Raw genomic sequence first — 16,241 nt, forward strand, 5'->3', positions numbered from 1 at the left:
AGGGCAAGAACCTAGAAAGAAACCTAGAGAGGAACAAGGCTCTGAGGGGTGGCCAGTCCTCTTCTGGTTGTGCCAGGTGGATATTATAAGAGTACATGAATGTACTTCAAGATGTTCAAACGTTCATAGATGACCAGCAAGGTCAAATAATAATAATCAAATAATAATAATCACAGTGCAACAGGTCAGCACCTCAGGAGTAAATGTCAGTTGGCTTTTCATAGCCAAGCATTCAGAGTTCGAGTCAGCAAGTGCTGTAGAGAGAGAGGGTCGATAACAGCAGGTCCGGGACAAGGTAGCACATCTGGTGAACAGGTCAGTGTTCCATAACCACAAGAAAAACAGCAGAAACTGAATCAGCAGCACGACCAGGTGGACTGGGGACAGCCAGGAGTCATCAGGCTAGGTAGTCATTAAGTATGATCTTAGGGCTCAGGTCCTTCGAGAGAGAGAGAGATGGGAGAATTAGAGGGAGCATACTGAAGTTCACACAGGACACCAGATAAGACAAGATCATTTATTTCACTGACCCTAGCCCCCTGGCACATAGACTATTGCTATTACTGGAGGCTGAAACAGGGGGGTCGGGGACACTGTGGCCCTGTACAACAATATCCCCGGACAGGGCCAACGAGGCAAGATATAACCCCACCCACTTTGCAAAAGCACAGCCCCTACACCACTAGAGGGATCAACAGACCACAAACGTACCACCCTGAGACAAGAATGAGTATAGCCCACGAAGATCTCCTCCACCGAGGGGGTGCAAAACCGGACAGGAAGATTACGTCAGTAACTCAACCCACTCAAGTCGAGTATATAGCGAAAAAAGCCTGGCACGACATGACGCACCACCCCTCCTAGAGATGGCATGGAAGAGCACTAGTTAGCCAGTGACTCAACCCCCGTAATAGGGTCAGAGGCAGAGAATCCCAGTCGAGAGAGGGAAGCCGGCCAGGCAGAAACAGCAAGGGCGGTTCATCACTCCAGTGCCTTGTCGTTTAACTTCGCACCCCTGGGTCAGACTACACTCAATCATAGGACTTACTGAAGAGATGAGTCTTCAGTAAAGACTTAAAGGTTGAGACCGAGTCTGCGTCTCTCACATGGTTAGGCAGACCATTCCATAAAAATGGAGCTCTATAGGAGAGAGCCCTGCCTCGAGCTGTTCATTTAGAAATTCTAGGAACAATAAGGAGGCCTGCGTCTTGTGACCGTAGTGTACGTGTAGGTATGTACAGCAGGGCAAAATCGGAGAGATAGGTAGGAGCAAGTCCATGAAATGCTTTGTAGGTTAGCAGTGAAACCTTGAAATCAGTGTAGAGAGGCTAGCACTGGAGTATCAAATGATCAAATGTTTTGGTGCTAGTCAAGATTATTTACACTAACTGAGTGCTTTATCCGTGTAGCCGGAGAGTAGAACATTGCAATAGTCCAATCTAGAAGTGACAAAACCATGGATTAGTTTTTCTGCATCATTTTTTGATAAACATTTTCAGATTTTTGCAATGTTACGAAGAAAAAAGCTGCCCTTGAAATATTATTGATATGTTCGTCAAAAGACAGATCAGGGTCCAGAGTAAGTCCGAGTTCCTTCACAGTTTTATTTGAGACGACTACAACCATCAAGATTAATTGTCAGATCAAACAGCAGATCTATTTGTTTCTTGGGACCTAGAACTAGCATTTCTGTTTTGTCAAAGTTTAAAAGTAAAACATTTGCTGCCATCCACTTCCTTATGCCTGGGACAGGCTTCCAGGGTAGGCAATTTTGGGGCTTCACCATGTTTCATCGAAATGCACAGCTGTGTGTCCTCCGCATAGCAGTGAAAGTTGACATTCGCCAAGAGGTAGAATATATAGTGAAAAAAGATTTGTCCTAACACGGACCATTGAGGAACACCGAAACGTACAATTGATTTGTCAGAGGACAAACCATCCACAGAGACAAACTGACTTCTTTCTGACAGATAAGATCTAAACCAGGCAATAACTTGTCAGTGTAGACCAACTAGGGTTTCTAATCTCTCCAAAAGAATGTGGTGATCGATGGTGTCAAAAGCGGCACTAAGGTCTAGGAGCACGAGGACAGATGCAGAGCCTTGGTTTGACTCTAATATTTACCATATTCACGAGTGCAGTCTCAGTACTATTTGGACAAAGCTTATAGCAAATAAAGTTAAATAAAGGTTAGATAAATAAAAAATAAACTATAATGGGGTCTAAAACCAGACTGGAGCGTTTCTTATACATTATTCATCTTTAGGAAGCCAGTGAGTTGCTGCGCAACAGATTTTTAAAAAAATGTTGAGAGGAAGGGGAAATTTGATATAAGCTGATTGTTTTGTTTTTTTGAGGGGGGGGGCTTTTTCAGGATGTATTACTACTACTTTTAGTGAGTTTGGTACACATCCGGAGGATAGGGAGCCATTTATTATGTTCAACATAGGAGGGCCAAGCACAGGAAGTAGCTTGTTCAGTAGGTTAGTTGGAATAGGGTCCAGAGCTGTAAGCAAACCTGTAAAAATCTAAAGGTTGTGAGCAACATTCGATAACTGCGATTTACTCTCTCTAATTTCCAGTAATTCCTCCTTGAACTGTATGACGTAGATGGGGAGTGATTTGTGAAAGGGTTAGAAAGGCTGGACAGGGTTGGGATTTGAGTGGTGTAGTGGGAGGAAAAACGGGAGGGAATTGGTGTCTATGGCTCTATTTCACTTTCTGAGAGGAACAGGACTAATGAAGATAATTTAATGTGGGTGGGCCGTGACTGGCCTCATACTCCAGTACAGTAGGTGGCGGTAAATGCGCCTTAAGGGTTGGATGCGATTTGCCAATCCACTATCAAAGAAGAAGAAGGACTCACCCTTTCCGATGAGGTTGTCGGGGTAACTAGAAAGGACGCTTTATCCCTCACACCGCAGCAGAGCAAAACCACAACACTGGACTTTTGCCATTGATGTTGTTACGACTATTTACCTTTTTTTTTTGGACTGCACATAGTTAGAAGAAAGCTTATCAGGTAACTTCTCTATTCTCAGCATTTGGAACTCTAAATTCATCGTAAATTGTAGCAAGCCGTTTTAATGCTAACGGGAGCTAACCATGGCATGCTATTTTTTGCAAAAGGCCCCAATGGATTAACGTTAGCTAACGGTAACTAGCTAATGCTAGCTAGCTGGTAGCCAATATTGAGTTAGCATAGCGAAGATACCAAGTAAGCTAGCTTGTATTTTGTTGTAACTTTGTCCAATAAATATCCACATAAGTCACAATTAACTAGGGGACCCAGTTGTACGGACATGTCCATTTGAATTAGCAGTTAGCTAACGCCAGCTACCCAAATGTCAGAGTGATCATTCCAGCAGTTTCTAGCTAGCAAACGTTAGCTAGCTAACTTACTTGACAGCAGCGGCTAATCTGTTGCTCGTTTATCTGATCAAGTCACTTGATGCAACACATACATTATATTTTACAGTGTACATTTTCTTGGGACCCCTCTCCTTATCATCCTCCATTCCTCCTCCTAATGTTCCTCTTCCTCCTTTTCTTCCACCTCCTCTCTACATATAAGGGGGCACCGGGGACATGGCGGTGTACTTTGATCACCGTATCGAGGCCCCTGAATCAAGCGGGGGCCCCTCTCAGGTGGCATGGCATCCCACTCAGCCTGTACTAGCAGTGGCCTCCAACAGCCCCACCACCGGGGGCAACATCGACCTTTACCTCCAACAGGTGAACCCCCTCACCACACACTGCAGTTAGTCAGAGTTGCACCCATCCTGTCCTCAATCTGCAATTGACCAAATTATGCTATAGATTGACTGCATTGCCACATCAGACATCAGTCTGTAGCTTCATGTTTATCAATTGCAATAACCCCAATAAACACTTGAAGAGTGGAAAAGATGTAGACAAGTATGAAACTGCTACTAATGCATTGATTGAACTGCTCTCCTGTCATCATGTAGGGGGAGCATGTAGGGAGCTGCCACGTGGACCGTCCCTTCCAGCCCACGGTGCTGCGTTGGCACCCCACCAAGCCTCTGCTGGCTCTGGGCTGGGAGACAGGCGAGGTGCTGCTGCTCACACACCCCTCTGGAGAGCAGACGCCGCTGCCCGCCACACATACTGCCTGCATCACCCTGCTGGAGTGGAGCAGCTCCGGCAGCCGCCTGATCACCGGGGATCAGGTGAGTGCGTGTGAACACACAGACAAGTAGACACACACACACACACACACACACACACACACACACACACACACACACACACACACACACACACACACACACACAGACTACTAAGCATTTGAAATACATGCTAGAATATCCAAAGTAGTGAAGATATTTTCATAGTCCTCAGTCTTTGGGCTATTCCATGTAAAAGTCAACCTGAGCATGCACAAATAAAGTTAGTCATTTCCAAATGAAACCACATTCATAATTATCCTTAGTCTATATGTTGAAGTGCAGGCTTTATTTGACAAGTTTCATGGCTCTTACAAAGCCCACAGAGCGTGTTTTTCCACCAACAGCTATTATAGTTACACAGATGAGATGTTAATGAAGCAATACAGACCAAATTGAAGTGTCTTGAGTTTAGTTTGCGTGTTCTACAGTCTTGTAAAGATAGGAGGGTGACTGAGACATGCAATGTAACATCCATAACGATTTTTACTTTGGATCATCTTAAAACAGTCTCTGTAATGCTAACTTTCATCAAGGTTTTATATGGTTTATAATTGGTTTCTCTCTTCTCATTGTCAGTATCCTTTTTCCACGGTATGATATCCGTAACATCCATAACGGTTGTGGATGTGATGGATATTGATGTATTTATCTTAGCTTCAGAAGCGTGTGCTTGTTCTGGAATTTATTCTTCAGACTTTCCCTGAAGCAATTGTTGCATTTTTGTGTTCTAGCTACGATTCTCTTGGAAAATATATGCTGAAATGCATTTCTCATACAGTAGTACTCTTTTATTTTTTTAGATAGAAAGATGAGAAGAGTGTTTATCAACAATCTGTGAGTAGTCCTGGAGTGTCATTTTTAAATGAAGGCCCATCTATTTGTAGTATAGGCACATGTACATTTGAAGTCGGAAGTTTACATACACCTTAGCCAAATACATTTAAACTCAGTTTTTCACAATTCCTGACATTTAATCCTAGTAGAAATTCCCTGTCTTAGGTCAGTTAGCATCACCACTTTATTTTAAGAATGTGAAATGTCAGAATAATAGAAGAGAGAATGATTTATTTCAGCTTTTATTTATTTCATCACATTCCCAGTGGGTCAGAAGTTTACATACACTCAATTAGTATTTGATAGCATTGCGTTTAAATTGTTTGACTTGGGTCAAACATTTTGGGTAGCCTTCCACAAGCTTCCCACAATAAGTTGGGTGAATTTTGGTCCATTCCTCCTGACAGAGGTGGTGTAACTGAGTCAGGTTTTTAGGCCTTCTTGCTCGCACACGCTTTTTCAGTTCTGCCCACAAATTTTCTATAGGATTGAGATCAGGGCTTTGTGATGGCCACTCCAATACCTTGACTTTGTTATAGCCAAACAGTTCTAGTTTTGTTTCATCAGACCAGAGGACATTTCTACAAAAAGTACATTCTTCGTCCCCATGTGCAGTTGCAAACCGTAGTCTGGCTTTTTTATGGTGGGTTTGGAGCAGTGGCTTCTTCCTTGCTGAGCGGCCTTTCAGGTTATGTCGATATAGGACTCGTTTTCCTGTGGATATAGATACTTTTGTACCTGTTTCCTCCAGCATCTTCACAAGGTCCTTTGCTGCTGTTCTGGGATTGATTTGCACTTTTGGCACCAAAGTACGTTCATCTCTAGGAGACAGAGCGCGTCTGTATGAGCAGTATGACGGCTGCGTGGTCCCATGGTGTTTATACTTGCGTACATTTGTTTGTACAGATGAACGTGGTACCTTCAGGCATTTGGAAATTGCTCCCAAGGATGAACCAGACTTGTGGAGGTCTACAGTTTTATTTTAATGATGTCTTGGCTGATTTCTTTTGATTTCCCCGTGAGTTTGAAGGTAGCCCTTGAAATACATCCACAGGTACACTTCCAATTGACTCAAATGGTGTCAATTAGCCTATCAGAAGTTTCTAAAGCCATGCCATCATTTTCTGGAATTTTCCAAGCTGTTTAAAGGCACAGTCAACTTAGTGTATGTAAACTTCTGACCCACTGGAATTGTGATACAGTGAATTATAAGTGAAATAATCTGTCTGTAAACAATTGTTGGAAAAATTATTTGTGTCATGCACAAAGTAGATGTCCTAACCGACTTGCCAAAACTATAGTTTGTTTACAAGAAATTTGTGGAGTGGTTAAAAAATGAGTTTTAATGACTCCAACCTAAGTGTATGTAAACTTCCGACTTCAACTCTATGTTGTCTCATTTTCATATTTTATTACAATATTTCAGGAACATTTTAATACAGAAAAATCTGGTCTAAATTCAAACGGTAAAGGTTAATTTTGATATATAAAGATATAAAAATAACTTATTAGGGTGTGGTGCCTGGCCTTGTATATTATTCAGGCTACCTGTAGTTATGCAATGATAAGGCACTATGTCTTCTGACATTTAAAAAACCTTCCAAGTGACAACAAATGTATTATGATCTATTTTTCTCAAGATATCTTTAAGATTTTAATGTCTATTTCAGACTAACATCATAACGGCGGGGGGCGGCAGGTATCCTAGTGGTTAGAGCGTTGGGCCAGTAACCGAAAGGTTGCTGGATCGAATCCCCAAGCTGACAAGGTAAAAATCTGTCGTTCTGCCCCTGAGCAAGGCAGTTAACCCATTGTTCCCCGGGCCCGAAGACATGGATGTCGATTAAGGCAGACCCCCGCACTTCTCTGATTCAGAGGGGTTGGGTTAAATGCGGAAGACACATTTCAGTTGAATACATTTAGTTGGACAACTGACTTTTCTTTCCCCCCTATAACATCCATAAAAGTTGTTTTTCCTCTAAAGTAATAAAGGAAATGACAGTCTTTTTTTTGTGTTCAACCATGTGTTCAATCCATGTTTTGACTTAAGACTTAAACCTTTGCTAAGATGTTCAGTTTCCTCAAAAAGCTTGTCCATTTCATGTAACATCTATAACGCTTCTTATTTGCTTTATTTCTACAACATGTCAATATATATAAGTCCGTTTTTAGGGGTATACACTCCCCCCAAGGGGACCTATAGACACCCAAATCAAAAGTTTCATTTATATTTTGTTTGTCCATTCTGTGAGACATTAAAGTTGTGATTTGTTTTGCAAATGTAATATCCATAACGCTGGAATCGCCCATTTGGCATTTGTGTTCGAATGTGCTGTCGTTGATCTGTGTAGATGGGAGTTCTCGCGTTATGGAAGGTGGACGCTCGAGGAAGACTACAGGGAAGTCACATAGTGAAGCACGACTACACCAAACCATTAACCTACTGTATCTTCAGACCAGCACCCCCGGGAGAGTGAGTTACTAGAACCCTATAAGTACCCCAAAAGGTTCTGAGTCAGAGCAGGCTATTGTTCTGTATAAGCTCTTGACAAAGAGATGCCTCAATTGATATACTGCATTGGTCCCCAATTACATTAATCTGCGGGTAGATTTTTTACTTGAGCGGATGGACGGGAGACAGGAACATAGTTATAAATCATTTGTACACTGCAAATTGACCTCAAGAAGCCCAAACAGAAATAGTATTTGACAAAAACAGAATAATTTCAAACCTTGATTACATTGGGATACAATCACATATGCCTCTATATTTATGCATAGGAATAGTTGGGAACAGATTTCCCTAAATTAAAATTACTTTGATCTGAGTTCCTGGTGATTTAACAGTCCTTTATGTCCAACAATGAAAATGATATATCAAGTTTTTATTTTATTGCTCAAAAAACTTGGATGGCCAAATAAAATCAGCATTTGGCCCAAGAGCCGCCTATTGGGGAACCCTGATATACTGTATGTGGATAAATATTTTAGAGTCCGTGTGGTTTTATGCAACTAGTCAATGTTATGGTTAGGTAGGACAACTAATTGTATCCATATTATCGCTGTTGCGAAATTATCTTTGGTTGTCAATCAATGGCACTGACACTGTCTCGCCCTGCTATTAAGCATTTAAATGCCAAGTGTAAGTTAAGCCAGGCACTGTCTCCCAAATTGTTGGTCGGGACCCAAACCCACTGGTGCATTGCAGTTGTTTCTCTTGGGTGTTGCTCAAGACTGGGTCCTAGCTAGAAAAATGGTTTTGCTTATTCACGGGGTCAGAATGATTAACATTTGAAAGACCTTAGCTGTGCTATTTTGCCAACTCCTATTGCCATTGTCACATCATTGTTTGGCGTAACAATGACCATAGGAGTTGGCAAGACTGCACAAACAGATCTGGGATTCAGGCTAGTGTCAGTGTCACAATGCATAGTTTGGAAACCATTCCACTAAGATCCTGTCCCAGTGTATGATGCTAACTGTGTTTGTGGTCGGTTCCAAGGGATGTGGCGATGCTGGCGCGGGCGGCAGTGGGCGGGGACGAGAATGCCCTGGACATGTTCAACTGGAGGAAGGCTGGGAATGGACCGCCGCTCAAGATGGGCCCTCAGGAGGGTCTGGTGTTCTACGTCGGCACGGCAGACGGTTAGACGCTCTCAAACTCTGTGTTTTTACCTGCATTGTTCCCCTACGTGTGTGTGTGCGTGAGTGAGAGTGTGTGAGAGACCTCTCGCCTCTGGGCCTGTAGAGGAATTCCTCCAAACCAGGCACTCAACAGTTAGAGTGTGTTTTAGCTTTTGTGCACTGCCCACAGGGATGCAAAGTAGTCACATTTCGGCGAAATTCGCCGCTTTGAATCCAAAATAGGTGACCTATGTGATTCGTGTAGATCCGATGAGAAAAGTTTGGGTGGGGGCTTTGGATGACTACTGACTGTATGCGAACGACTGATGCGCATTTGGAGCAGTACTGACTGTATCCAGGGCTCAGCCAATTGTTCACATAACAACAGAATGCAGCACGCGACTGAAGAGACAACCGATTTGCTAGTTACAGCATCAGCGTGCGCTCTGGCAAGACAGCAGAGAGTGAAAAGGCAGTTTGTGTCCATAGCTTTGCCAGTTAACTTACAGCAGCGCGTCCCCTGAACAATAATGAAGAGGTAGGTGAGAAACCTGACCACGAAGACGGGGTGAGAAGGTGATGAAGCGTACTTCATGAGTTGTAACCAAAAACAACTGGCATTTGGAAAGTTTGAGGTGAGGTAGAAAGTGTGGTGGAACAAGTATTGTTAGCATTGTTAAGTCCCTTATCTTGCTAGCTGGATCTAATTATCCGTTAGCTAGCCAGAGAACATTAGCCAACTTAACTGCTCAAATAATTGAGTTTATGGTGTGAAAATTAGCTGGCTAATAAAGTCAGACAGCTAACGTACGTTAGTTAGCTAACGTTACAACATCAGATGAGCTAACGTTAGTAACCTAACCAATCCGCTATAGTATTAACTGGTAACGTTATACGACTCCTTGCTGTTCCTCAAGTTATAAGGCGTTAGTTGCTTACTGGACCATGGCAATCTGTGTGAAATGTTAACTAGCTAACAAACTAACTACTATCTGCGAACTGATGTTTTCCCTCTACAGTATGTGGTTAATTTTCAGAATGGGAGAATTAGGTAAAAATGAGTCGTTGCTTGTTAAACAAGTGTAGCTGGAGATGGACCTGGCTTAAGCTGGATGCCACTAGAGGTGAAAGGAACCCCACACACTTTCTCTCTTTCTCAATATAGTGGATTAAAGGGGTATGCGAGGTGTACTCTGCCTTAAAGAGATCAATTATGCCAACGAAAGGTATCATGCTCTGCTGGCATATTGTAGAACAGATGTCCACAGGCAGAAAGTGTACAAAGTGTACAATGTAATAATGTGCAGTGTAGCCCAAAGATATTGCTTTTCTTGTGTTGAACTTGACAGTAACACTTGTGTGTGAGTGAGGGGGGTTTATTACAATTTTTTACTCGGTGAACGTTATTTTTGCACACATGTAGCCTTGTGCTACATGTCTACTACAGTGGCCACAAAATAGAGCAAAAATAGAATGCCTCTTTGTTTCATTCTATTTCTACGTAAGATGTTTTTTCCCCAAGTGCAATATTTAGATGTGTGTGTGGTCACAAGCGTTCTATTATAAAGGCTGTCAAATTAGTGTATTGTTTTCTCTCAAGACTTGAGTGTCATTTGCAGTAAATTCTAGGCAACAAATAACATTGGATTGCTTTCTTCACATTTTTAAGCTATGAGTTAGGTTCACATTAACCACTTTTTATTTCACACACAGAGACGTAGATCATGTAGATCATATTCTTTGTTGTTTAATTAGTTAAAATTTGCATTTCCCCCTAGCAGGGATTTCTTTGCATGTTTTATTGCAAAAAACAAAGGTTCACCTTTTTGGGCCCTCAGCGGTTTGCATCCCTGTGCCCAGTGTAATTAAGTAAATTTGAAGCAGCACTGTCACTGTGTTAGCCTAAGTGTGTGTATTGACTCTGTGCCTAGGCAAGGTGCACTGTGTGGATGAGCATGGCAGGAGCAGCCCAGTGCTCAGTGTGGACGGCTCCATCCAGAAGCTCTTCTATCTGAAGAGGAGAGAAGTCCTGGCCGTTGTCACGGAAACCCTTTTGCTGTCGCAGTACACTCTGGGACCTGAGGGGGGAGCCCAGGAGCTCATGAAGGTACATATCAAATTTTATTTTTCACAATTTAAATGTTTTATTTAACTAGGCAAGTCAGTTGAGAACACATTTACAATGACAATGAACTGTGTTGTTCAGGGGCAGAATGACAGATTTTTACCTTGTCAGCTTGGGGATATGATCTAGCAACCTGTCGGTTACTGGCCCAACGCTCTAACCACTAAGCTACCTGCCGCCCCACATGCGCCAATAACAACAGGTGTAGACCTTACCGTGAAATACTTACTTACAAGCCCTTAACCTACAATGCCGTTTAAGAAATAGAGTTAAGAAAATATTGACTAAATAAACTAAAGTAAAAAAGAAAAAGAAAATCAAAAAGTAACACAAGAAAATGACATAACAATAACGAGGCTATATACAGGGGGTACCGGTACCGAGTCAATGTGCGGGGTACAGGTTAGTCGAGGTCATTTGTAAAGTGACTATGCATAGATAGTAAACAGCGAGTAGCAGCAGTGTAAAAACAAGGGGGGGTCAATGTAAATAGTCCGGGTGGTCGTTTGATTAATTGTTCAGCAGTCTTATGGCTTGGGGTAGAAGCTGTTATGGAGCCTTTTGGTCCTAGACTTGACGCTCCGGTACCGCTTGCCGTGCAGTAGCAGAGAGAACAGTCTAGGACTTGGGTGACTAGAGTCTTTGACAAATTTTGGGACCTTCCTCTGACACCGCCTAGTATATAGGTCCTGGATGTCCGGAAGATTGGCCCCAGTGATGTACTGAGCCGTACGCACTACCCTCTGTAGCTCCTTACAGTCAGATGCCGAGCAGTTGCCATACCAAGCGGGGAAGCAACCGGTCAGGATGCACTTGATGGTTCAGCTGTAGAACTTTTTGAGGATCTGGGAACCCATGCCAAATCTTTTCAGTCTCCTGAGGGGAGAAAGGGTTTTGTTTTGCCCTCTTCATGACTGTCTTGGTGTGTTTGGACCATGTTAGTTTGTTGGTGATGTGGACACCAAGGAACTTGAAACTCTCAACCCGCTCCACTACAGCCCCGTCGATGTTAATGGGAGCCTGTTCGGACCGCCTTTTCCTGTAGTCCACGATCATCTCCTTTGTCTTGCTCACATTGAGGGAGAGGTTGTTGTCCTGGCACCACACTGCAAGGTCTCTGAACTCCCTATAGGCCATCTCATCATTGTCGGTGATCAGGCCTACCACTGTTGTGTCATCAGAAAACGTAATTATGGTGTTGGAGTTGTGCTTGGCCATGTAGTCCTGGGTGAACAGGGAGTACAGGAGGAGACTAAGAACGCACCCCTGAGGGGCCCCGGTGTTGAGGATCAGCGTGGCAGATGTGTTGTTGCCTACCCTTACCACCTGGGGGTGGCCCGTCAGGAAGTCCAGGATCCAGTTGCAGAGGGAGGTGTTTAGTCCCATGGTCCTTAGCTTAGTGATGAGCTTTGTGGGCACTATGGTGTTGAATGTTGAGCTGTAGTCAATTAATAGCATTCTCATATAGGTGTTCCTTTTGTCCAGGTAGGATAGGGCAGTGTGGAGTGCTATTGGGAAAGGGGGATACCTAGTCAGTTGTACAACTGAATGACTTCAACTGAAATGTGTCTTCCGCATTTAACCCAACCCCTCTGAATCAGAGAAGTGCGGGAAGCTGCCTTAAATCGACTTCCACATCTTCGGCGCACAGGGAACAGTGGGTTAACTGCCTCGCTCAGGGAGATTGCGTCATCTGTGGATATTTTGGGGTGGTTGGAATTGGATTGGATTGGGTCTAGGGTTTCTGGCATGATGGTGTTGATGTGAGCCATGACCAGCCTTTCAAAGCACTTCATGACTACCGACGGAAATGCTACGGGGCGTTAATCATTTAGGCAGGTTACCTTCACTTTCTTTGGCACAAGAAATGGAGAAACACACAGTCGTCCAGAACAGCTGGTTCTCTCATGCATGCTTCAGTGTTGCTTGCCTCAAAGTGAGCATAAAAGACATTTAGCTCGTCTGGTAGGCTCACCTGGGCAGCTCACGGCTGGGTTACCCTTTGTAGTCCCGCTCCTTGAAAGTGGCAGCTCTAGCCTTTAGCTCGGTGCGGTTGTTGCCTGTAATCCATGGCTTCTGGTTGGGATATGTGCATACGGTCACCTTTCGGTTACTAGTCCAACACTCTAACCACTAGGCTACCTGCCGCCCCAATGCCTTTGGATGAATCCCTGAAGATATTCCAGTCTGTGCTAGCAAAACAGTCCTGTAGCGTCATCTGACCCCTTCTGTTTTGAGCGAGTCACTGGTACTTCCTGCTTTAGTTTTTTCTTGTAAGCAGGAATCAGGAGGATAGAATTATGGTCAGATTTGCCAAATGGAGGGGGGGGGGGGGGGGGGCTTAGTCTTAGTGCCAGCATCGGTTTGTGGTGGTAAATAGGCAGCTACGAATAATATAGATGAGAGCTCTCTTGGTAGATAGTGTGGTCTACAGCTTATCATGAGGTATTCTACCTCAGGCGAGCAATACCTCAAGACTTGTTTAATATTAGACATCGCACACCAGCAGTTGTTGACAAATAGACACAAACCCCTGCCCCCTGTCTAACCAGATTTAGCTGCTCTGTCCTGCCGATGCACGGAGTAGCCAGCCAGCTCTATCCGTGTCGCTATTATCCGTGTCGTTGTTTAGCCACGTCTCAGTGAAAGATAAGATATTACAGTTTTTAATGTCCCGTTGGTAGGATAGTCTTAATCATAGATCGTCCAGTTTGTTTTCCAATGATTGCACGTTGGTCAATAATACGAATGGTAGTGGTGGTTCACCTACTCGTCTGCTAATTCTTACAAGGCACCCCGCCCTCCTCCCCCTTTTTCGCCGTCTTTTCTTCACTCGGATGACGGGGATTTGGGCCTAAAGCAGTATATCCTTCGCGTCGGACTCATTTTTAAATTCAAATTTGTACCCCCTTTTTTACCCCCTTTTTCTCCCCAATTTTGTGGTATCCAATTATTAGTAGTTACTGTCTTGTCTCATCGCTACAACTCCCTTACGGGCTCGGGAGAGACGAAGGTCGAGAGCCATGCGTCCTCCGAAACACAACCCAACCAAGCCGCACTGCTTCTTAACACAGCGCGCATCCAACCCGGAAGCCAGCCGCACCAATGTGTCGGAGGAAACACCGTACACCTAGCGACCTGGTCAGCGTGCACGGCGCCCGGCCCGCCACAGGAGTCGCTAGTGCGCGATGAGACAAGGATATCCCTACCGGCCAAACCCTCCCTAATCCGGACGACGCTAGGCCAATTGTGCGTCGCCCCATGGACCTCCCGGTCGCGGCCGGCTGCGACAGAGCCTGGGCTCGAACCCAGAGTCTCTGGTGGCACAGCTAGCACTGCGATGCAGTGCCTTAGACCACTGCGCCACCTGGGAGGCCCCGCGTCGGACTCGTTAAAGAAAAAATATTTGTCCAGTTCGATGTGAGTAATCTCTGTTCTGATGTCCAGAAGCTCTTTTCGTTCTTAAGAGACGGTAGCAGTAACATTATGTACAAAATGAGTTACAAACATTGTGAAAAATCTAACAAAATAGCACGGTTGGTTAGGAGCCCGTAAAACGGCAGCCTCTGGCGCCATTACTTAGAACTGTCAGTTCAATTCAAGTGTGTGTGACTGTGTTTATGTGTTCTGTTGTCACAGGTGAAGCTGAGTGGGAAAAGTGGCCAAAGCGCAGACATCGTTTCAACAGAGACAGGCCTCCTCATCACAGCTACAGGGGAACAGGTCATCAGGTCAGACACACACACACACACACACACACACACACACACCAACACACACACAAGTAAGCATTTTATGGTAAGGTTGTATTCGGCACGTGAAAAAAATACAATTTGATTTGATTTTGCTATCCTTGTTGGGACCAAACAATTGATTCCCATTCAAAATCCTATTTTCCCTAACCCTTAAACATAACCTTTAACCTTAACTCCTAAACCTTAACTCCTAAACCTAATTCTAACCCTAATACCTAATTCTAAACTAGAAATGTTCCTTGTGGGGACCAGTCCCCACTTGTCCAAATGTTCCTTGTTAACTATTCTTGTGAGGACTTCTGGTCCCCACAAGGTTAGGAAAACCAAACACAAGGATAGGAAAACCAAACACACACACTGACTGTGTAGCTAACATACATTGTGTTGTAGGCTCTGGGACTTGGAGAGGGATGACAACTATGTGCTTTCTCTGGATGAGAGCCTTGGCTTTGAGAAAGGAGAGGTGTTGAACTGTGTCTCCTACTGCACAGCCAAAGGTAGGAATGAACATTACTGGCATTCTGAAAAATTGGGCTAATGGTGAGCTATGGTAGACTTACGTTAAATGGATTACAATTACACAGTATACATCCACTAGCCTAGTCCCAGATCTGTTTGTGTTAGCTTGCCAGCAACTCCTATGTCCATTGTCTCTACTGCACACTGTTTATGACAATGGCCACCATTGGAGTCGGCAAGATTCTATGCTATGCATTTACCTCTCGAATAGGCAATTCTTTGTTTAATCATATTTAGGCATAGAATTGGGCATATTTGTATTGTTTCATGATGTCGCCCTCACTCCCCTGCGTCTTTCCAGAGATCCTAGCTGCAGGCACCAACAGGGGGCGTATAGCTCTGTGGAGGATGGTGAGCCAGCCCAACACCAGGACAGACACCAAGGCCCAGTGGAAACTACAGACACCCACGGAGATCGAGGGCAATGTCACCCAGCTCCAGGTACACTACTTTACTACAGTACCACATTATACTACAGTATTACATTATACTGTATTGACACTTTGCGATGACTCAGGCACAGTGTAATATATCCTCGTCCATCACCTCTCCAGACAGATCCAATCAAGATTAGTTTCCAATGTGCTTTTTCGTTTGTCGACACCTAGTCTAAAATATTGAATTTCACTGATTGTGGCTACAATACAATCACCGGACTCATAGAGAGAGTGCGGTTACATAAGTCAGTTGCAATTGTCTTGTTTGTTTCCAGTGGGGCTCCAACCTGAACCTGCTGGCTGCCAACAGTGTGACCACAGTGCTGATCCTCTGTGAGCACGTCATGTCTGCCCACTTCGGCCAGCAGGTGGCAGCGGTACAGCTAACCCCATCTCAGCTCAGCCTCACAATGTTCAACACCAACTCCCACCTCACCCTGCGTTCCGACATGCACATCAAGGGTGTCTGCGTCACCAAGGTAACCAGTCCAAACATTTGTCCCGTTACCAAGTTAACCAGCCCAAAAATGTGTCCCGTGAGCCATCACCAAGGTAACCAGACAAAAATGGGTCCCGCTACCAAGGTAACCAGCCAAAAATGGGCTCTGCTCACCAACTGTGTATGTATAGCTCAGCGTTTCCCAAACTAGGGGTCGGGACCCACGTCGCCTGATTTGAAAATGGAGTGGCGAGATGATTGTATAAAAATTATAATATTGCGCTTGTTTCATAGCCGCTATGTGCGCTTGTAATA

At 44.2% G+C, this 16,241-nt stretch overlaps 1 protein-coding gene across 2 annotated transcripts in view; it reads left to right on the top strand.

Annotated features, from left to right (window-relative positions):
- Window positions 1-2,867: 2,867 nt before the first annotated feature.
- The window catches only part of ift140 (intraflagellar transport 140 homolog (Chlamydomonas)), a 47,896-nt gene continuing 34,522 nt past the window's right edge, over window positions 2,868-16,241 (top strand). Inside the window, exons 1-10 of one of the 2 annotated variants that reach the window (XM_071392221.1) lie at window positions 2,868-3,022; window positions 3,575-3,735; window positions 3,972-4,193; window positions 7,379-7,500; window positions 8,530-8,672; window positions 10,583-10,758; window positions 14,416-14,507; window positions 14,922-15,028; window positions 15,352-15,491; window positions 15,763-15,966. In XM_071392221.1, coding sequence (XP_071248322.1) covers window positions 3,589-3,735; window positions 3,972-4,193; window positions 7,379-7,500; window positions 8,530-8,672; window positions 10,583-10,758; window positions 14,416-14,507; window positions 14,922-15,028; window positions 15,352-15,491; window positions 15,763-15,966 — 1,353 coding nt within the window. In that variant the 5' untranslated portion in view covers window positions 2,868-3,022; window positions 3,575-3,588. Of the gene's footprint in view, window positions 3,023-3,574; window positions 3,736-3,971; window positions 4,194-4,268; window positions 6,796-7,378; window positions 7,501-8,529; window positions 8,673-10,582; window positions 10,759-14,415; window positions 14,508-14,921; window positions 15,029-15,351; window positions 15,492-15,762; window positions 15,967-16,241 lie in introns of those variants that run through there. The other variant, XM_071392222.1, reaches the window with a different exon arrangement.

The sequence above is a fragment of the Salvelinus alpinus genome, chromosome 3 (genome assembly GCF_045679555.1).
Source record: "Salvelinus alpinus chromosome 3, SLU_Salpinus.1, whole genome shotgun sequence".
Classification (NCBI taxonomy): Eukaryota; Metazoa; Chordata; class Actinopteri; order Salmoniformes; family Salmonidae; genus Salvelinus; species Salvelinus alpinus.